At 44.1% G+C, this 23,296-nt stretch overlaps 1 protein-coding gene across 3 annotated transcripts in view; it reads right to left on the bottom strand.

Annotated features, from left to right (window-relative positions):
• LRP1B (LDL receptor related protein 1B) overlaps positions 1–23,296 on the bottom strand; it is a 4,835,697-nt gene that overhangs the window by 479,869 nt on the left and 4,332,532 nt on the right. For all 3 annotated transcript variants that reach the window (XM_069616528.1, XM_069616527.1, XM_069616526.1), the window contains exons 77-79: positions 6,342–6,583; positions 3,078–3,301; positions 2,485–2,591 (exon numbers count right to left, since the gene is read on the bottom strand). In XM_069616528.1, the coding sequence (XP_069472629.1) occupies positions 2,485–2,591; positions 3,078–3,301; positions 6,342–6,583 (573 nt within the window). The remainder of the gene's footprint in view (positions 1–2,484; positions 2,592–3,077; positions 3,302–6,341; positions 6,584–23,296) is intronic.

Here is a 23,296-nt window from a genome sequence, read left to right as displayed (position 1 = left end):
GATTAAGGACCTATACACTGGAACATCTCTGCAGGTTAGATTGAATCAAGAAGGCCTCCTGGCAGATTCCATCCCCACCTACAATGGCCTAACACAGGGATGCCCCCTTGCCACATTCCTGTTCAACCTGTTCATTTCGGACTTGAGGCATGTTATCAACCCTGGTCCATCTTGTTCTAAAAATAAATGGTCACATGCTGGGTGGCTCCTTTATGCTGACGATCTGGTATCATTAGACCAAACTAAGGGGCCTGCAGAAGAATCTTGACATCTATCAAACTTATGTAGACCAAAACAGCTTACGAATAAACCCCAATAAATCCGAAATACTTGTGGTGGAAAAGAGAAGCATGCGAAAAATGAAGAAATTGCGATGGTCTATAAATGAGCATCGCCTCCAAGCAACACAATCAATCAAATATCTGGGGTAGAAGATTAGCGCAAGTGTGATCGAAAGCCTGTGGAAAGATCACCTGGAGTGCAAACTAAAACAACTAACATCTCAAGCTGTGATAATTGGGCAGACATATGGGAAATTCTCACTTGCCCCAATTGTGCAATTCTACAATCAGAAGGTAGCTCCAGCAATCACATAGCAGAAGTATGTCTGGGTTACCATGGAAGATGTGGGACTGGCTTGAAGGAAATCTTTGGGGAACAAGCTTACATCTACTGAACGCAGTACCCAAAGCCATCATCTGACACAAGATTGGGCTCCTTTCACTCTATTTAAGAGTTAAATGGAAATCTATACTACTCTTTAGTAAAACACACACATTGGATCACCCAAATGAATTTGACATTCTATATCCAGCCATTGGATCTCTGGAAGAGATCCTGCCTTGCCCAGCTATGCGAGTTGGGTGTCACTGTTGATACTCTATGTCAGAGCCCATCATATGTGAAACAAATTCTGTGGCCAGACAACTGGAGAATCACTGAAATGGAAAGCTCAAAGCCCAAGACTCACGCCTTGTCTAAAACTATAACGGGCTCCTTTAATGTGATACCTCCCTACTTCACTAAATTCCCAAACCCTTAACATCAAGACCTGTTCTTAAGATTCCGATTAAACATCCTCCACAACAGAACAACACTATGTAGATACAGAATTTGGTATATCTCCAAGACCGGATACTTTAGCGGACTGGACATTGTCTGACAGTCCTAAATTGCAGAAAAGCAATTTTTTCTTCATCAAGGGCTATTGTTGATGAATCCATTATGTGAGCATAACAACATTTGTAGTGCAGGAAGATCAATTTGCTCTCCCACTGGGCTACACAAAATGTTAGTACTCAATTATCTTCCTTAGATGCATTGTTTTACTTAGATGTGCCATCGTTTTTTTAGTTTTTTTGTATCTAAGATGGACATAAAACTAATAAACAAACATGACTCGATTTGAGGTGCCGTATTTAGCACCTTCCCCATTCCCATTATGCCCTATGGGGCAAAAATGGGAATGGGGAAGGGCAATGGGGGAAGGGGGAATTACCGCCCCACCAACCTTGGAATAGGGCGGTAATTCCCCTTTCCACCAAGGCGGTGCCGGTATTTTACCGGCATGGACCAAGGTGCTAATAGCTCCTTGGTCCACCGCCGTCCGTGTAATGAGGCCCAATGTCTAATGTTAGCCTGTCCATACTACACAACGTTTGAAAACTACAAAGGAAAGAAAGAAAGAAAGAAAGAAAGAAAGAAAGAAAGAAAGAAAGAAAGAAAGAAAGAAAGAAAGAAAGAAAAGAAAGAAAGAAAGAAAGAAAGAAAGAAAGAAAGAAAGAAAGAAAGAAAGAAAGAAAGAAAGAAAGAAAGAAAGAAAGAAAGAAAGAAAGAAAGAACATCAGCATGGTTAAGAGGAACATGACAAATGCAGAAGAGGATCCTAAAACAGGAGGCAGCCATAACCAAACTATAACATTGTACTGTAGGGGCTTGGAAAATTTAGAGACCTGCACACATGGAATGAACATGTATCTGGCTTGCAGAGTGTACTGCACTTTACCATTGATTCATTTCTGCATTGTCAATGCTGGCAATATTATTTTTGTATTTTTATTAAAGAGCAGCGGTGGGGGCAGATGTGTGGGCCATCATCTTCAGCCCACAGTTTAAAATATTACATCTGCAAGTTCACTCCGTCCAAAGCCTTTGCACAGCACTCTCCAACTTAAAAAAAGATACGCTTCTGAAAACAATGTTTGCAATGTGCTCTATTGTTTACCGTTTTAATTGCGCTTTGAAATACGGATCGTCTTATAACGAGCACGCATTTGTTTCAGGCAATACAGACTGGTGGTCCTCCGTGCATTATAAAAATAAAACACATTTCCTCAACAATTAGTGCTTTAAATCATCCAGTCTGACATGTATCATCACATCTACATTTCAAGGTACATTTCAAAGAATCTTGAAAACGGTATTCTGTAATTAAAACATTTACAACAAAAAAAACATAGTGTTGAATATTTAAAACTACTGTACCTGTTGGTCTTTGCAGGTTTTTTTGTACTAATATTCTTCTCCTCGAGCCATCCATCGAAGCTTCTTCTATGTGTGAGTGGTCACCAATAACAGTCCAGTACATCATTCTAAAATATAGAAAATGTACATCACCACCTTCTTGTTGCATATTCCATTATTAAAACATGCCTATTAATAGATATTCTATACAATATCACAATAACGTAATATTAAACTACTTTTGACCTCACTGTGAGCTGGAAGGAGAACACCAAAAGGGATAATTGCTTTTTCCAACGCGTGTAAAGGTTTCCACAGAGACAGATAATCTGTTATTAATAACCCCATAAGCACTAGGTTAGTATTAGTCCCTTAAGATTGCAGGGTTGGTCATATCACCAGCGTGAGCAAATATTGCTTCACACAGTGAGAATAATAACCTTTAACAAGATCCCCGTAATACGCAATTCACACTGGCTGGCGCTGACCATGCCCAGCTGTGAAAAGGACTCATTTCATTAAATGACCAGCATCGTTGAACTCTTTCCTTTAGTTCCAAATCATGAAAGGGAAAACATGTCATAATCACATCAGTGGTATGTGTTGCAATTTACCCTTTCTTGGGATTGACAGTGATTGCGTAGGGCTCTCCTGCAATGTTGGAGAGGAGTCTTGTGCAGTTAGGTCCATTCAGCTGCCCAACATTGATGGAGAATCGTAAACTTGTCCAATGTGTTGTGTAGTAGCTGAACCAGTGCATTCTCGAATGGTCCGTCCAATAAATGTTCCCAGCCACCCAATCCACAGCAATATCTCTCGGTCTTTTGAACTCTGGACACTGAAAATAAGGAGTGAAATGATCTATAATTGCAGTTCAACAGTTTGCATTGTTTGCATACTTTACATAATTTCTTCCTCATAAACTCGTTTTTATTAGGTTATTCGAGTAACAAAATGTGTTTCCAATGGTAAAAGAAACATGCAGCTATATACACTTTACATTTTATTGAGAAACATGATTTTTATTAAAAATTGATTTTGCTGTGTTGAAGCGCATTCATCTATCTACAATTACACTGCCATGTCTCTGTTTTTCTTATTTTTTTTTCCGGTTGACTGCTACATTCGTGTTGTGGGCTGTGCTGCTTGCTTATTGGTGTAGCCACACAACCATGTCCTTCTTCTAAGACTATGAAAAAAAAAATCCCCTTTAGTGAATTATTTGATCAATAGTTCTTGATAAGGGAATCATTCCAATAATGTTTTGTGCAGACACAATCTAAGGGCCTGATTTACAAAAATGTTTTTACATGGAAAAGTCCCATTGGAACATTTTTTTTTTGTAAATCGGGTTTAAGTGTGAAATGAGGTTTTGAGAATTTGCAGAACTTACATTTGCGCACTTCGCAAAGTTTAGCTGAAGACTTTGCAAACTTTGCAAAGTGTGAATGCTGCAAATTGGGTTTTACAGCATTCGAATTTGCTTCTCTAGAGAGACTCGGTATTTCTTCATAACAAACAGATCAACCTAAAAACAAATTCTGCTAATTTACCCATAACACCCCAGAAACGTGTGCGAGGAAATATTCAACACAACACACTCTTTGCTGAAATAATTTCTCACAATTTACTTTCAAGTTTAAATTTGCATATTGCCAATGTGCATGCCTTGCACTGCAGTCATCTGGCTACAACGCATACATAAGTTCCTATTTACTCTTGCACGGTCTAGAGAATTATTTTTACCTACTTTCTAGCCACCTGTATATTCTGGATGCATCAATTTGTCTGCTTTGTAATTCTTGCATTCATATCACATTAAGACATGTTCATTCTAATTACATTTATTAGGAATTAATTGTTGGTGAATGTTTATAGATTTGTGTGAGGGATGGAAATGTGCAAATGATTTCAAAGAGATTGTGTATGTTTTGCTTTTTGCTAAATGTACTAATTTACAAATGGGCTATGCTTCTCTGCACTAACAACTATATTTTTGTGAATTTCACGCATGTACGTGTACATTGTGTTGTAGCAGCAAATCAAATAAGTGGGAAATGTCATCTTCTAAATATTATGTTGTTATTGGCCATTTGTATAGAGCCTTTTATACCATTGGTATGAGCTCAACGCGCTTGTGTTGAACGCCCTCAGATTAGTAAATCGTGTTTGGGTGCAACCTGTATGTGTGCAGCCAGGCCAAACATGTGTGGTGGGTAGCTGCATTCTAATGCTAGGAATGGTTTGGAGGTTGTGTGGAAGTTGTGTGAGGTCAGAGGTATGTGTGCAGCAATTCCGAATGATGTGGGGGTAGCTGCATTCTGTCGGAGGTGTTTGTATGTGAATATAGGGGGTAGAAAACTTTGCTGTTGGGTTAGTCAGAAAACCTTGGGATGCTCTGCCACTTCGGGCCAGTTGCAAAGTCATAAAGTTTGCACAATTGTGCCAATGGGGTAAGGGGCAACCTTTGAACACCTCTAGTATACGCATGTAGCAATACAATGTATGGCAACGTTCACCTAGTCCGAATCCTACATCAAGAGATTATGTAGATCAACGTGTCTATGCGACCGAATACAAATTAAAAATTATACTCGTCTGAAAATGCTTCTATATTTTATTATTTCTGTACAGATCAAACAATCACTCAATACTAACAAGGAAGTGAATAGAGTAAGTTTCTTCATATTTCTTTTGTGTATGTTTTATGTCTTTCATACAATGCATCATATCCAACTGACTGCCAGAAGACACGCGTAAAGCAGTCGTGCAGACAAACAACTGAAGACGAGGCAAATGGCACGTCTCAAATAAAGAAATGTTAAAAGTCCTTGAGGTCAGCTGGCAAATGGAGCATGGGTCGTACTGATTCCAGTATGCCATCCTGTTTGAGAACAAAAATGTCTCTCTAGGTTAATGTCACAGATGGGTTTAAGAATGCATCAATTCTCCGAGAAAGTTCAAGTGAGTTTAAAAAAAAATGTTGTAGGCCTTTAGTCATCCCTCTCTCCATTACCTCCTGTGTTATTCTCTTCCCTAACCTAAGGGACCATAGCCCTAGTTAGTGTAACTGAACGGTAACCCCCTCTGCCTAAGAAATTCCAGGGACTAGCCATGCTTCCTAAATGCAGGCTGCGTAACTCCCTCAGGAACTTTTTAACTTTCCCTACTCACACCAAAGGTTCACATGTTTTAATGGGAGTCGGGATAGTGCCTTAACATTGCCCTGTCAGTTTCCTCCTGGACTTCAGGGTCACCAGGTTGTGTATTTATGCACATTGCATGATTCATTTGAGATGGTAGAGCTTTCGTTCTCTCCTGTTCGCACAATGGGGGGAGGGCAATAGGAATGTTTAGGTGAGGCAGTGCTTTTATGGGTAATCTGAGACCAAGCTAGAGCGCTTGAGCATGTCAATAATTATTAATGTATACATTGTCCTTCAAAATGTCAAGTTACCTACACAATCCCTAATACGTTATTTTCTGTTTAAGAATGTTTTCTAAATAAATAATTACAAACGAAAATGTAACAAAGTGTGTTGTGCTGTCCATATTTTAACAAGATAAATGCATGTCTATATTGCGTGGGAGTATTATTAGACTTTCATGGCAAGGCACATTTCAAACATATTCGGCTAGATCGCAATACCTTTGATTTCTATATTGCCAGTCACTTGCAAGAGATAATATTACTGAACAAAACATTCAGTATCAATGTGATTGATGGCATGATAATGAAAAATGGTAGAATACAATAATTGTATAAAAAAACACTGTTTCAAATCATTATGTACTTTAGTCGTCCCTGTTAACTCTGCAAACAAATTATGATATTGAAATGCATTTTAAATGTTTGTGGGGGGTTTTTTGCAACTTACAATCAATCCGCTGCCACTGTGCCTCCTTTGTTGATCATGGATTTTCTTGTAGAATATGCCTCCTGGATTGAATTGTGTACTCCAAATGATCATGCCGCCCTCATAATACACATCCATCCCGGTAATTCTGGAATTCTGTTCAATCCGCGAGATGTGCTGATGCACCTCACTGTAGTTGAACGGATACATGTAGCTCAAGATCTCAGTGTCATTTGCCAAGTAAAGTATCTGCAGTTCAGGACCTGTAGATAGTGAAAGAGAAATAAAGAGATTCATGTTCAATATCATGCCTTATTTCCATATGTGTTTCATTATTTTGTCGGGATACTTTCAAATCTTTGCTTACAGAACTGCATTGAATACAGTCTTTTACAAGACAAAACATCATGGCTCGTATAGACGTGGGGTATTGTATCTTGCCATGCAGCAAAGCAAAGCTGTAGTACATGTTTGCAAACTCTTCAGAACTACAGAAGAGCTCGTGTTCTCCACCCGCAAACATATGGGGCTTCACAATGTTACATTAATACACACAATTAGAGGTCGGTACAAAGGAGTGGGAATGGAAGCCTGCACGGGACAACAGGAGCATGCCCCTTAAATGTTCTGTCACAAAACCAAAAGAGCATGTGCGACCCATAAAGAAACAGGTATAGTCATGAAGGTTGACGACTCCTGGAGCTAGCTCAAGCTCAGTGTAAAAGTCAACAATACAATGCCATATCCTGTGACCAACATGGTTTGAACACAGGTCCATTTATTCATAGGAGGACATGAGTAACGGGTGGTGTGAATGCCCCAACACCTGTACATATCTAACCTTATACCAACATATGCATTGGAACCCTGCATCCAGATGGACGCAGTGTGTGCAATGCAAGTGACTGGTCTGGAGTAGCCGACCATCTCTGATGCATGTTTTAACATGTCCAACTCTACTTAAGGTCTGTATATATGAAAAGGTCATGAAAGCACCCATGCATGTGTGTTTCCAGTTTATAAAATAGTGGCAATGGAGTGCCATTTTTACTGCATAGCCGTATAGCAATGTTTGTGGCTGTTTACGGAAAACCTGCAGCCCTTAGCGATAGATATTTCTGCAAGAAAAATTGAGGGTTTATAACGAGTGTAATTACGTTCTATGGAAAAACCTCCTAAACCCAGCAGAATCAAATGAGATTGCATAATAGAAAATAACATTGCCACATTGCTGTTCATAATATTGTGGAGTTGCTGCCCACAATGGTTGGTGGTAATATTACACATATTTGGAGGATTTAGCCATGGCAAATCCATCCACAACAATCGTAATGGATATAGGGTAAATAACCTCATATTGCGCTAGTCCCATTTAGTGTAAGGGATGCATTCTTGGATACACCTACCAGTACCATATGATGCAACACCAGCTCATGTGTTGTAACTGAATGTACAAACGTTCCTTCTTTTAAGTATCTGCCCTCAAATAAAATAAGCATGCATGCTCACTCAAAGTGAGATGCTAATTTATTTTACCAGAGCCCTAGGGCCTCATTACACAGTAGGTGGTAAGGGTTTACCGGTACCGGTAAACCCGTACCACCTTACTACGAAGTCCATTTGCGGGACCCGGCCTTAACGGCTGGTGTAGACCAGCCGTTAAAGTTGGGACTCGCAAAGGGACCTTGGTGCTAATTACGGTACCGTAATTAGCTCCTTCCCCATTCCCATTATGCCCTACAGGGCAAAAATGGGAATGGGGAAGGGCCATGGAGGAAGGGGGAATTAGCGCCCCACCAACCTTGGAATGGGGTGGTAATTCCCCTTTCCTCCATGGTGGTACCGGTATGGTACCGATGGCAACCATGCTGCTAACAGCACCATGGTTTACCGCCTACTGTGTAATGAGGTCCCTAGTGTTTTAAAGTGCATGAGGTCTCTGAATTAGCACCACCAATATGCCACTTATAACCCTTATTTATTGCAATGGAGTACATCTACGAGGGAGATGACTTAAGTGGTTGGACACACAGCGTACGGGTGTTGCTCGGTTACTTACATGCCCATGCTCCTTATTATCCCTATGGACATTCCAACACTGCCCCTTCCCACCAAAACACATCATCATTGTAACTCTGTCCGTTAGCCCTAGCAAGCAGTAACATCACATTTTGCCCGACATTGCCAATTCTAAATAGTCTGCTGAGAGTGAATAGCTTTATTTCAGCTTTATCTGCACTGTTACTGTCACAAAGATGTCTTAACTATGTGTACCTTCAACCATTTGATGTATATCCGGTCCCTTTTTGACATCTTATGCACTGATAGCACCATGATAGCACCATTGCAGTAGTGCCTGTAAAACCCTATTTCATGTCTGCAAACAGCAAAAGATGTTGGCTTGGCCAATGCTTCTTGTTTAAATCATACCAGGAATCAAGGGCCAAATTCCTTATCAATCTAATTCAGAATATCATAGTATTTCAGTGCCATGTATATGATACAACAGGATTTCACATTGTTACATATTGAGCAGGTACAAAGTACTGTTTTGAGCAACACCTTTGTCAAAGAGCAGGTTCAGACATCACAGGTGCCCTGTTTGACAGCTGCCGTGATATGCAAATCATTGTATTGATTGGGGTGCATTTAGGTCTACACCTCTTTTACTATGTATGATAAACCATTGCCTGGTTGCAGTATAATCTGTAAAAAATAAGCCATATACAGGTTTTGGAATGGTGGCAAATGGTTCACATAATTAACAAAGGCACACCTGATTTGTAGCATAACAGTGTCAACCCTGTGAGCTCAGAACAGCACAGCTAAGAGAGATGTGGATTCCAGGCACCTGTCTGCATGTCAGTGAATAGGACAAACTGCAGTCTTCCTGCAAGGCACTATATCCCACAACCGGACATTCCCTGGGGGCCATGACTTCAAACATGCAATTCCATATGAAGGACCTGCCCCACAGTAAGGTTTGCAGACCAGAGAGCCTTTGAAGCTACAGGTTGGTGAAGGGGGCAGAGTTAAGGCAGTCAGGCAACACCTGCACTTGGCACTTTGGGGATTGAATAAGGAGGCATGGGTCAATTGGACTGGTATTGGACCTCTTAATGCAGGCTTGCTTTCATACAATCCCTTGTGGCTTGTACCTATAAAATTGCCTACTGGGCTGCCAGCCTGGCCTACTGTGTATGATCAGCAATTGGCTGGAGCCCACAACATCCCGAGCCCTGACTCCAAGCGCCCTCAGTAAAGGCCTGCAGTTAAGGCCGATGGTGATTGTTCCTGCCAGTCCTCTTTTACACCCAGGGACCGGCATATGCCTGCCAGATAGATGCAAAATCTTACATCCCTCATTTCCTGCCCTGGAGCCCCAGCAACGTGGAAAGATGTCTGCCGCAGAATCGACATGCCTACTGGGCTTCCTTTCAGCCCCTGTCTGCCCTGCTGTGCACAATCGTTGATTGGCTGGAGCTGACTATATCCAGAGCCCTGCCTCCGAGTTGGGAGGAAAAGCCGGCCCACAGTAAAGGCCTGCAGTTAAGACAACGCATAGCCCTTCCAAGATCCTCCACTGTCTGTCGCTCACTCTGCCCTCATAGGTAAGCCGATTGTGTTCAATGTTGTAGGAGCTCATGATTTGCCTTATGTGGGATCTCCGACTCTATCCTTCTCACAACTTACTGCTCTGCTTCCACCTACCTCCTTCCTGCCACTGCTCATTTCAGGCTTCAGTAACTGTAAACCTCAGAACATCATTGAGGTTAAGCCTGCATGTGTAGGCAATCTTCCGCTGCCCACCAGCTGCACCCGAACCCTGTTAGAAATAAGGCCACAGTCTAGCACATCCGTAGAGACTGTCCCCACCAGATCCCACCACACTGCTAGATACTTCCACCCCACAACTCGCTCCAGCGAACATGCTCGAGTGAACCAACTTAACACATGCACCCTTGTGTTAGGGATGCCCACTCGCTCCATCCTCACTGCCACTGGGATGCTGCCCACCCAGCTTCACCACCACATACTCAAACCAATGTCCTTGCCCTCATGCCACTGTACTGCAACATAACAAACCAGCAAGCTCTGATGGAGACCACATCCAAGAGGGTCACTCTCACCCAATCACACCTAGGGGGAATAAAACACAGCATCCTCATGTTTCAAAAAAGAAGAAAGCACTAGAAACAAACATTAAGCCCTCCAAGAATAAGGCATTCTGCCTACATCACTTCACATTCAGCACAGCCAGCACTCACATCTAGTAGTTCACACCCTCTGGAAATCATAGCCAGGAATGCCCACCTGCAGTACAGGATGACATCAAACTACACACTGCAGGATATAATAGTCCAGAATGCCTGCCTGCAGTACAGGACTCCACCATACTACATACTTCCACCACACCTCTACTCTTCTCTTGGGCTTACACCCAATGCATCTAAACCTAATACACCACAGAGAACCACCCCGCTCAACATCTCACAAGCCAGGTACACCATTATCGGCATCTTACCCCCACAACTCATCCCTATGCTGTGCTCTTCTCAACACAAGAACTATCACGGCCCACACCCACGAAATCCTGGACCTCATCACTGCTAATGACCTAGACATCATAGCTGTTACCGAGACCTGGCTCTTCCCTACAGTGGGCCCAACTCTATCTATAGATGTCTCTACAGGTTGTGCCACCCTCCGGTGCAAGGGGCAGAAAGAAGAGTAGAAGGAGTTGCCTTTATCTTCAAATACTCCCTCTTGCTGTACACATCTGATTCAACAGCAATCCCTAAGTGTGAATCCCTTTCTGCCAAGCTCAAATGCTCTCAAAATAACACGCTCATGTAACATCTTATATACCACCCACCAGGCATGATTGCATCCTTCGAAGAAGACCATACCCAATGTATCACCACTAACCTGAAACCATGCACACAACTTCTGGTACTAAGAAACCTCAAAATGGGATTCATTGACCTCAACGACACAGACACTACTGCCATCGCTACCTCCCTGTCAGCCCTTGGATACACCCAAATTATTACAGGACCTACACACTCCCATGGCCGAATACCTGATTGGCTATATTCCCCTGATTAGACCACCATACTATCACATTCACCATACCCATCACCAGAAAACATACCAAGCCAGCCTCTCCACTGAGCACCATCATGGCCCGCAGTGCACGCAACTTGACCAGCGCAAAATATTATCCCACTCATCAACTCACCTCTCGCCAAACATTCTCCATTCTCTGTGAGTTATAAACTCCCCTCTCCCCACAAGACAGTGCCTGGTGTAATAGGATCCAAAGCACCTTCACAGGCATAATAACGCAGCTACAAAATACAAGTGAAACAAGCCACTCTACCAATGGGTTTTCACCCACATTGTCATCTCGTGATGACATATCTCTGTTTATGTTCCAACCTATCAGCAACAGTGCCCTCAAAAACATCATTGCGGGGCTTAAACCATAAAGCTGCAAGGGGGACACATTCCCAGCATCCCTGGTTAAAGAATGCACTGAACCTTTGCTCCCTATCATGCCGCAATCATCAACTCTTCCTTCACAACCTTCTCCATCCCACTGGCACTGAAGAAATCCTAGATTTTACCACTACTGAAAAAAACCTACCCTTGGCCCCGCCTGCCCCACAAACTACTGCCCCTCACCACAGCCCCCTTCCTCCTCAAAATCATGGCTAGGGTGGCATACGTACAAATATAAACTTTCCTAGAACACCACCACATGCGGGCATTCCCTTTATTGGCATCCATGCCCTACACACATGTCTTAATCTCTCGCAAGCTTGGGTGTTTTGCTCTGGTAAACATGTCAGCTAAATGCATCCTCCACTCTCAGCTAAGTCAACCCATACTTCTTTGTAATTTTCGGGGGGGTGGACAATGGTTGTGTGTTACAGGCAGTTATCTATATCTCCTACGGTCATTGGGACCATGTATTGAACAGGTTGGTGAGTTTGAACTTCTATTTCTTTTGTATCACAAAGTGCTTTAGTACTTCTAATAGAAACCATCATCATTGCACTATTATGTACTGCTTTGGCACAACACTGTAGAACCAATTGGCACATGCAGAAAATCACCAAGACGAACATGTTGATGGGCAACAACATTTTCACCAATGTTCCAAGCCATGATGGGACCCGGCTGAAGGCCAGGGTAAACCAATCTTCTTCTTGAACGGCAGCTTCTTTTTTCATCTTCCCCTCTAGTCCATGTACTGCTGCAATAAAGTGTGGCAATGTCCCATTTTCAGCATCTTTATAAGGTACGAATGTGCAACATGAATCCTGATCTTTTTGCAAACACCTCCTTCCATGGCTGTCAGTAGATCCAAAGCATACCTATTTTGCATTGGCATTATTCTAAGTGTCCTCAGCTCCACTCCTATGACGCTAAACCCTTGTTTGATGTTAGCCAACTGGATCAGCTCCCATCTTACAATTTGGAGCCATTTTGCATTGCTCACGTCTGGATGCTGGGTATTGGAAATGCAAAACATGTCTATGCAGAAGTATAGAGCTTGTATTCACTATGTGTGAGCAGTTTGGATGCATCTGTGGATATGTAATTTGAGGATTTTTTCCTTCTTCACAGTTGGTCATAGGGCTCTTTCTCAGGAAAGATATTAACGTCTGGTGGTGGCATCGCATGCTGTGCTTCGAATGTTGGGGGCACTGTGGGCACTTCATAAGGCAGGCACCCCCCTTTCAGGTGTTCTTCTGGGACTAATAACAGGGCGAGTGCCGCATGGCAAACGAAAAATGGCCCCTCCAAGAAGGCGGGAGGTGCAAGTACTCTTGTTGTCTGCACACCCAGTAATAGTGCATCATCACTGCAGTGCTTTTCTTGATATCTGGAATTAGGATTGTTCTGTTACACTGTTTGTTTGACCCAACAGAAACAGTTCCTTCACTGTAAAAACATAGTTCATAAGTATTTTCTTGGTGTACCTTTACTGGCTTCTTGATGGCTTCAACCCAAGTCAATTTGGTAGCGTGCTCTGTCCATGCCTGTGCTCAAGTCTGTTCCACAAGGGCTGCAATATTTTCAGGCAGTCCTAAAAGTCTTTCAGCCTTGCATGTGAGTGTTGTTTCTTGTCACTTATTGTTAGTGTATGTTGGCCCTTTAATCACCAGTTAAGGTTCTTTCAGACAGTTGGGGTTGGTGGAACTCGTTTAGTATTTTTGGGTGTCTGGCTTAACGAGCTCTAGGTGGACGTTGCGTGCCTGGGAAGTGCATTTAATCCTACATAGGGCAAGACAAATTAGGCATTGTGCCTCTATTATTGGTACTTCCTGCGGTACTAAAACCGTGGGTGCCCCAGATGCATGCAGTATTAAGGAACAGACGCAACTCCCATTTGTTGTTCTTCATCCCACTGCACTCATGTCAGAGTTCCAACTGTTCGAGTGCACGGGATGATGAATATCCTCCACTGCGTCTAGGACTAAGCCATGGTATGCATCATATTTGAATTTACGTACCTGCTGTTTTATTCTATTATGGTGTAGTAAATGCCTTTTTTCTATCCTGTTTCTGCTAGTTTTGACATTTACACCACTGCTTATTTATTATTATTATTATTTTGATACTTATATAGCATGCCTAACAAAGAGGTATCTGGGCACTTGTGCTTAACAGGATGATTACAGTAGTTGCTTATGTAGGTTACAGATGTAGTTACAGTCGTTACAATGTGCAAGGGCTTAAGACAGGTCAGGTCAGGTTACATGGTATGCAAGGTCATCTAGGGTAGGTTACATGGTAAAAATAGGCATATGGGCAGCGTGGTGCTGCATAGTCAAATCAGGTAAATGGCATTGCAAGCAGGCCAACTGAGACACACCTCATGTTAGGGGGATTCAGAAGTCATGCAAGTAATGTAAGGCTAAGGGTCAGATCAAGTAGCTTACATAGTAAAATCAGGCAAGTAAGCAGCACAAGACTGCATCGTTACATCAGATGAAATACATTATGGGCAGGCCAACAGCTGAGACACACCTCATGTTACGGGGGCTGCAGCAGTCAAACAGGTAACGTAAGGCTAGGGGTCAGATCAGAGTAGGTTACATGGTAAAAATAGGAATATGGGCAGCGTGGCGCTGCAGAGTCAAATCAGGTAAATTATATTACACGCAGGCCAACAACTGAGACACACCTCATGTTAGGGGGATGCAGAAGTCTGGCAGGCAACGTAAGGCTAAAGGTCAGATCAGGTAATGTTACATGATAAAATCAGGAAAGTAAGCGGCGCAGGGCTGCATCGTCGAGTCAGTTGAATTGCATTACGGGCAGGCCAGTAGCTGGGACACACCTCATGTTAAGCGGGGGCTGTAACAGTCAAGCAGGCATCATATGTAGAGCAATACATCAAGGATCGTCATGCATGTGAGGATCATTACAAGGATCCTCGTTATGGCAAAATGCTATGTGCATAAGCGGTCAATTGAGAACAGCTTTAAAACAACCTTCTAAAACAAGATCGAGATAAACGTAGAGTAGCAGCAGAAATCGGTAATGCATCAGGTTGCACGTTACATTTATAAGGTGGATGAAACGTTGTGGGCATTTCAATCGCATCACACAAGGCCACTAAGAGTAGGGCGTGCGGAGGACTGGCAGCTGCAGTTACAGTCACGTTTGAATGAAGCATGGGCAGGAAAATAGAGTATATATAGGTCATCGGCGAGGTGCAGTGAGCAGGCGATGCATTGTTCATTAGTAGATCAGAGTGTTACGGTTTATGTCTACTGTAGGTAAAAGTTGCTGGCAAATAATACTTAGCCTTAAATGTAGTTGTAAAAGTCAGTGATGTGAATGGCGGCGTGGCGTTCCTGGCAATGGTGATTTCGTCTTATTAGAATGCAGATGATAGGCAAGGGTAGGGTGTGACCCTCTGCCATCAGATACAAGGAATACTTTGGGCAGGTAGATGTGAGCTGCGAGGTAAATGAGTGACTGGGCTCTTAGATCACATTATTAATTTGGCAGGGGTGATTGAGGCGGAGTCAGAGATGTGACTTGCAGAAATATTGCAGTAAACTGCACAGAGCAATCACGATTGTGACATACTGAATACGTAGTGGATCAGCGTATTTAACTAAGGACGTGCCGGCAGAGAGATTAGGGAAAGTGTGATCATAATCAATGTTATTAGGCAATGTCGAGGTCAGGAGTGGGAGTAGGGATAGGCATGTCTGGTGAGAAGGGAGCAGATCTTACTTCCGATACCCGACATCCTGGCAAGACAGCCTTAGAGCTGGGCCTTGTAGCAAGAGCCGGCTTTGTCTCCCGACTTGGGGCCAGTCTCCTATTTGAACAGAGGCTGGGCCAATCCGACAGCAGAAGACTGCTGGGTGTTAAAGAACAGGCAACCAAGGCAAACAAAGGTGGTTTCTCGCTCTGGCTGCCATCTTGCTGTTCCCTGATGTTCCATGCAAGCGTTGCAGGTTGATGAGAGAGTGAGGGTACAACGGTGGAAAAAGCACATCCTCCAGTCACCACCTCCAGGGAAAAGACATGTCATGCAGCCTTAGAGCTGGAGCTTGTGACAGGGGCCGGCTTCGCCTCCTGGCTTGGGGCCAGTCTCCTGTTTGAACAGAGGCTGGGCCAGCCCGATGGCAGAAGTTTGCTGGGTGCCACAGAACAGGCAACCAAGGCATACAAATGTGGTGCGTTGCTCCTGAGGCCATCATGCTGTTCCCTGATGTTCCATTAAAGTGTTGCAGTGTGATGAAAGAGTGAGGGTGCCATGGTGGAAAAAGCACATCCTTCTCTTGCCAGCTCCGGGGGAAAGACATGTCATGCAGCCTTAGAGCTGAGCCTTGTAACAGGGGCTGGTTTCACCTCCCGGCTTGGGGCCAGTCTCCTATTTGAACAGAGGTTGGGCCAATCCAATGGCAGAAGACTCCTGGGTGCCACAGAACAGGCAACCAAGGCAAACAAAGGTGGTTCCCTGATGTTCAGTGCAAGCGTTGCAGGTTTATGAGAGAGTGAGGGTGCCATTGTGGAAAAACAACACATGCTCCTCTCGCCAGCTCCATGGGAAAGACTCTCGCATTACACACATTGCTTTTGACATTTGGGAGTAGTATTTAAAACATGTTACTTGTACATACAGTTGTATGCATACTCTCATTTCACCTTTCACTTGGTACTGGTCTTCTACTCAGTGTGGTTACAATCGAGGATATAGGGGCAGGGGTGAATTTAATTACAATAGAGGGTATAGGAGTCAATTCAGTTACATTGGAAGGTATACTCATGTTCCAGGTCCTGTGGTCCCCTTCCCCTCTTCTTTTAGATGGCCAGCCCAGATAAACAACATTCCTCAATAAATCCCTAATAAAAAACATTAATATTGTAAACATAAGTGGAGGACACAATCATAAATATCCATTCTGGTACTACTAATACTCTTTCTATCTACAGTTGAAGAACATCTTGGCATGGTAATTTCCATCGTAATAATACCTGTTGTTTGGAAAAAACGGGGAAGAGAGGAACAAATTAGGTGGGGAGGGGTAGATGGAAGGGAAGGAGGAGAGAGATAGAAAGACAGAGAGAGTTTTAATTTACATAGCTTGTGCTCTAATAGCAATACATGTACTTTGAACTCTTTCACCTGCACTTGTATGGACAGCATGAAGCTACACAAACTGAGGTAGTTGTGCTATATTAACTGTGGACACTTGGTGTCGAGTCGGGTGGGGCCCTGCAGATGTCTGAGAGGTGTATCCAATATCTGAGCCCCTTCACCTTCACTGCGAGAGGGGTGGAAAACACGACCACGTAGGGCCCATGGAACCTGGGGTTGTTCAATTTTTGCACAAAGCTCCTGATAATAGACCAGTTCCATTGGCAACAATGGTTGGATGGGTGCAGTGTCAGTTGGGAGGGCAGTTGATGTTTATGCATCTTCTGTGTTTGGCAGAGCCATTTGTTTTGCAGTGTGTCTGATTGCACATATTAGCTGTGACAAATACTGTTTAAATTCTTCCCCTAGGATTACTGCTGCTCTTTGAGCATCTGACACTCTTCTTACAGGTGATAGAGGTGTCTGCATATGTCTGCCCATCACTATTTAGTGGGGGGGGGGCAGGTGGAGGTCCTACTGGGCTGTGTCCACAGATGAAGCAGGGCCTGGAGCAGGCAATACAGCCAGTTCTTTTTTAGGGTGTTACATAACTTGGAGAGTATGCTCCTAATGAGGCTGTTTATTCATTCTATCATCCCATTGGCTTGTGAGTGGTAAATCAAGCACATGCAATGTTTGACCCCTAAAAGGGCACATGGGCCAGCCTCAACCCATTTTGACATGCTACTTCAATCAAATATTGCGCCCTATTGCATCATTTCCCTATGTCTGCAAAGTCAATGTGCTGCTCATGGAATGGGCCGATGGGGCGGGGCAGAGTCCCTTGCAACGTTCTTAAAACTTGGCAGTTGGTACATTGAATGACCATAGGTGAGAGATGTTCTTGTAAATTGGGGATAAACCAATCTTCTTGAATGTCTGCTGCAATGTATTGCTTAGAACTATGAGAGGGGAGATGCAATTGCTCAAAAGCCCTGTACAGTAAATCCACGGGCATCACTACTTTTCCTGTACTTTGTTTTCTCCACACGAGATCAGTGGGGGATTGCACGCACCCAGGTTTGAGCCTTATGTCCTGTTCTGTAATAACCCCCCTTATACAGCACACTATTTCATAGGGAATTCACCTCACCCGAAAGCACCTAGGGGGGTGGGATATACTAATTTCCATCCCAACACTAGACTTGAATAATCTCCACGAATCAATTTCCAGAATGTTGCTCATTACAGCTTTCTTTGACATCCTCACTCATGGAATCATTCTTAATAGATTACATGGGGCTTAGAGGGGATGGAACCATTCTTCAGAAGTAGTGTGACTCTGGAATGCTATAAGGACTAAAGCCACACCAAACCATTACAGGGTTCTGTGGGAATCCACATTACCCCCAATATTATTCAACATACATATCAAACAATTAGTGAACTTCTGCACAGAATAAATGTTACTTTTCTTTGCCATGCATCCAATTCCCAACCGTAATTGAATTTTGTCAAAATCTTTTCCTCCATTAAGAACTAGGTGAAATGCAACTGGCTCAGTTTGAACTGTAGTGAAATGGAGCTCATAACAAGCAGCTTCAGTAACACACAGGGTGGATACAGAGCTCCATGTTTTGAAAAGTCATGATTCTCATGTTTTACGTGTCATTCTGGGTGTTGAAACCTTTGGGCTCTATTTTTATTCCAACCTTGGTCTAACCTCTCAAATAAATAGGGTGGTAATGAGAGTTATTGATAATATATGACATTTTAAGCAAATATGGACCTACCTTTATAAATGTCACATTGGCCTCTTTGGAAGTGCAATATCCATAGCTAAACCCGGTATTGCCAAGAAAAAGTCACAAGGTTAGTTTCCAACTGATAGTATAAGTCTCAAGTCAATTCCGTCCTGCACCTTCTTCAGTAACTGCCTGTCCGAGTGGGAAGAGCTCTTTGTATCAGTGTTTGCAAATTACAGTAAGGAGAGTCTTTCCTCAGCCTTGTGTTGGGCCATCTCACGCCCTTGCTGGCACGTACGTGTGCGGGGCTCTCCTTTGTGCAGCCTTCTTTTGCTCTCAACGTGGTGGTGATTCTTTCTCCACCAACCACAGCACCAGTACTCTTATGCATTAACGGAAGGAGTCTCACCTGGCCCTTTTAGGCCCTACCTCACCCTAGCCACTCCTGTGTGTGTTGGGATTTTCTTTTTACTGCAGCTTTACTTTACCGGAGCCCCTCTGGGACATGTTTTGCTTCTCCTGGCACATTCCCATCTTCCATGTTCTAATTTATTACCACCACAACACTGTTTTCTTAATCTTTTCAATGCATTTTTCTTCTCTATCAAAGCCCTCTATCTCGTCCCTGAGTCCTTCATCAGAGAAGATACTTATACCCACCTAAAGGTATCATTGACTCATGTACCTAACGCCTTCACCTACTGCATCATGCTTCTGCCCTGGTGGATTGAGGGCCTGACTGGCTGTGGGAACTGAAGAACCCTTAAATTGACATTGTTCTGCTTCTTTGCAATGTCATTTTTCGACTACTAGGCCCCATAGTGAGTTATTTGTGCTTGTGCAGCTCTCTGCTCCCTCCTTTCCTTCCATCACTCTACCTTCTCCCTCCATCCATGGCACTCTCCATCTCACCTATCTACTCTAACTGCTACTCTATCACTTGTCCTACCTCCCTCTCGAAGCTTGGAAGGATACAGTTTAAAAATAAACTCCTGGCCTCCAACCAAGATGTGCCCATTGCGGACACTTACATCAATGCCTCTTCCATGCAGACTGTTACTGACATTCTATTTATCAAACCCCCCCACACACAATCTATGGGCTCCACATCTCTCTCTGCCCTTTCTCCTTTCTCCTCTTGTCCCATTAATGGAGGCACCAGATGGGAAGTTCTCTTGGTGAGGTTCTCATCCTCTAGGTACATCATTAATGACTATCACAATGGCACTGTCATAGCCCAGGGTTCTCAGCCCAATTTTCTCCTTCTGGACAGTAGTTTTACATCCCTCCTCAACTTCCTCCCCTCTTCCCGTTACTCCTCCGGTACCCCCCGCTGCCCTTTCTCCTCCCCCGATTGGTATACCATGTCCCTGTACCCCCTCAGAAAACCTTCATTGGTGGTAACCCGGTCCAACTTGCAACTCTCAACTCTCGTTCTGCGGTCAAACATGCTTCTGATATCTGTCTCCTCCTTGAAGACTTTGACCTTGCTTTTCTTGCCCTCACTGAGACTTGGTTCACTGGCAGCTCTGTCACTGCTTTTGACACACTCCTGCCTGAGGGTTACGAGATGTTCTCCAATCCCAGGTCTACCCGGTTTTGAGGCTGAGCGGCCATGATCTTCCCAGATTAGGTCCCTGCCACTATCATTCCTAATCAATCCTACCACTCATTTCAATGCCTCGTCTGTAAGCTCGGCGTCATTCCAACCCTTTCGCTGACTCTTGCCACCATCTACAGGACCCCTGGTCCGGTCATCCTGTTCCTCTCTGTGTGGTCTGACCTCACCTCTTCCCTTCTTGCCTCCTCCTTCTCCAAACTTCTCCTCTTTGGTGACAATATTCACCTTAACTCTTCTGATGCCTCTAGACTCTTCGGCAACCTCTGTGACATTCCTTCCCTCACCATTCATCCCTCCGGTATGACGCACTCGGCTGGACATACCTTGGGTGCTCTCAACTCTTCTGACATCCGTATCTCTAACCTTCTCACTACTCCTCGCTTCTGGTCTAACCACTTTATTCTATCATTTAGATCCCTCTACTAAGCCTCTGCCAGCACTGCCTGTCTCCTTCTGCTTCATACGACCGATAAAGCGAGGGTCAGGTACTACCTTTGCCACCACCTTCATTCCCCCTCCCATGCTTGCCACAGAGGCCACATCAACTTGGCCCTTGATAATTTTCAACTTTATATCACCAAAACCTTTGATACCCTTGCCCCTGTCATGTGGATCTGAATGAAGCCTGTCTCCAAGCATATGATTCTGACTTAGCCTCTCCGAAAGGCATATGTAGAGTGGCTGATCAGAGGTGGTGGGATTCAGATGCATCCTCTGACAAACTGGTCTGTAGCCTGCTCCTAAAGCAATACAGACTCTCAATTTGCTTGAAGAAGGGGGGCTCATATCCTGACCCTCCTCTCTGGGGTCACTAATTACTCTGGCAAACTATTCAAAATTGGTAAGGAACTTGCCAATCCTTCTGCAGTCTCCACATCCCCATTTCCATCAGTGACCCTGTGTACCTCTATGGCCTCCCACGTACTCTCCAAAACCCAGTACAATATGTCCTCACTGTACTCTACTTCCTTGAATCCTACCTCCTCACTGTCACCCCACCGCTGACTCCCCTTTCCCCTGCCCTACCTCTTTCCTCCTTCTTTCGGATAGCACCGGATGAGGTCTGTAGTCTAGTCCCTTCTATGAAAGCCTCCTCGAAACAGGTGCTCCCCTGCTCCTCTAGAACTATTAAGGACAACATTATCTCCCTTACACCGTACCTGGCTAATTTATTTAACCACTCCTTTGTCATTGGCTTCTTCCTTCAACCTCTCAAGCACTCCTGTGTGCATCCCCTCCTTAAAAAGACCTCCTCTGACACCTCCTGCCCTGCTAATTATCATCCTATTTCCACTACCCCTTTCCTGCTTAAATTCCTTGAGAAGCCTGCCATCACCCTACTGACCCAACATTCTGTTTCTGTCAGCTGTCTCCATGAACAGCAGTCTGGCTTCAACTGCTCTACTGAACACCTGTGACGTTTGCTCTCTAATCATGACTCTAGCTCTCCTTCCAATCTTATCCCTCTTGATCTTTCCTCCACCTTTGATATGGTCAATCATGCCACCCTGACAAATCGGCTTTGTGACACAGTTGGCATCATGGGTGTGCCTCTCAACTGGTTGAACTCAATCCTCTCCAACAGAACTTCCTAGTTTCAATTGGGCCCTTTTCTCTCAACTATCACACCCTCCACCTGCGCCATCCCATAAGGCTCTATCATCTCACCGTGGCTTTTCAATATCTACCTTGCCCCCTTGGTCCTCCTTATCTCGTTTTTCTCTCCTCACATCCAGTGTTATGCAGTTGACAGTCAGCTCTCCTTCAAGCTTCCCTCTCCTTCCTCCTCTTCCTTCTCTCTCATTCTATCCCTGACTCCTCGTTTTCCTTCTTCCCTCACATCGAGGACCTTGCCATGAAGGTCCACTACGAGCTGCACCTCCTCAGAAGTATTCTCCCACCCTCAATTTCCCCCAGAAACTCAATGTATCCAGAGCTCTGGCCTGCTGTAGGCTTGTCTACTATAACAGCTTCTTCCTCAATGTTCATTCATCCTCGTTTTGCCCCCTTCAACTAATCCAGAATAGTACTGCAAAACATATTCTTTTCCTCAAGCCCAGGGACCGCATCTCTTTAGCCCTAATTGCACCACAAGACACAATTAGACTTCAAATCGGTGCCCAAGAACACTTTCCTTTGGTCTGGAACCAGTGTTGTAGGGGGGTCAGGTGTAGGTATGCTCCTGTCAGAGTTTCTCTGTGGGGAGACGTACACTGCAATGTAATTGAGTGTAACCGAGACAGGTAAAATCTGGGACCGATATTGTGGTTGTTGTGGGTGGGGCAGTGAGCTGTGAGGGAACACAGTGTTATCAAAACCCTACCACCACAGAGGGGCCTTTCCCACTGAGAAGTAGTAATGGGCAACCACAGGGAGACTCTCGCCACGTGAACCCAATATAACCAACCAAAAATCCATCTGAATGACACCTGGCCTAGTACGATCGTTGTCTGTCTTCCATCTGTTCCCCCTCCCTTGCCTAGTCGCCCCTTGAAACACTTGTGTATTAGCACGTTATAAATGCCATATCGTATCAGACCTCTACCGAGAGGCCTTCACCACTGTGAATCAGTACTGGACGACCACAGGGAGGCTTCCGTCACTGTGAACCCGATACTAGCACAAAATCCAAACACCACAGAGAGGTGTTCACCAGTCGTAAGCTTGTTTAGTCCTGGGCCACCAAAGGAAGGGACAACCTGACAAGCACAAACTTAAACCACTATAGAGAGACCTTTGCCACTGCGAAGCAGATATCTACACAGTGCTGCACATCAGACCACACACATCTATAAGGACACTGGGAAAGCATGAAAACATAACTGCAGACCAGGAAACAACTGGCCCAAGAGGGTACCCACCTATGGCAACACACTACAATACACCTCAACCAAATTCCAAAACTGTGGCCATCACAAACCACCACAGTGAGGCTTGCAGCACAGCAGAAGGTACCATCTCTTATTCCCCAACAACAATAACATCCAGGAAG

The sequence above is a fragment of the Ambystoma mexicanum genome, chromosome 9 (genome assembly GCF_040938575.1).
Source record: "Ambystoma mexicanum isolate Mex_15411 chromosome 9, UKY_AmexF1_1, whole genome shotgun sequence".
Lineage (NCBI taxonomy): Eukaryota > Metazoa > Chordata > Amphibia > Caudata > Ambystomatidae > Ambystoma > Ambystoma mexicanum.
Note: the sequence above shows the minus strand (reverse complement) of the source record. Positions and strands in the feature narration are given on the sequence as shown.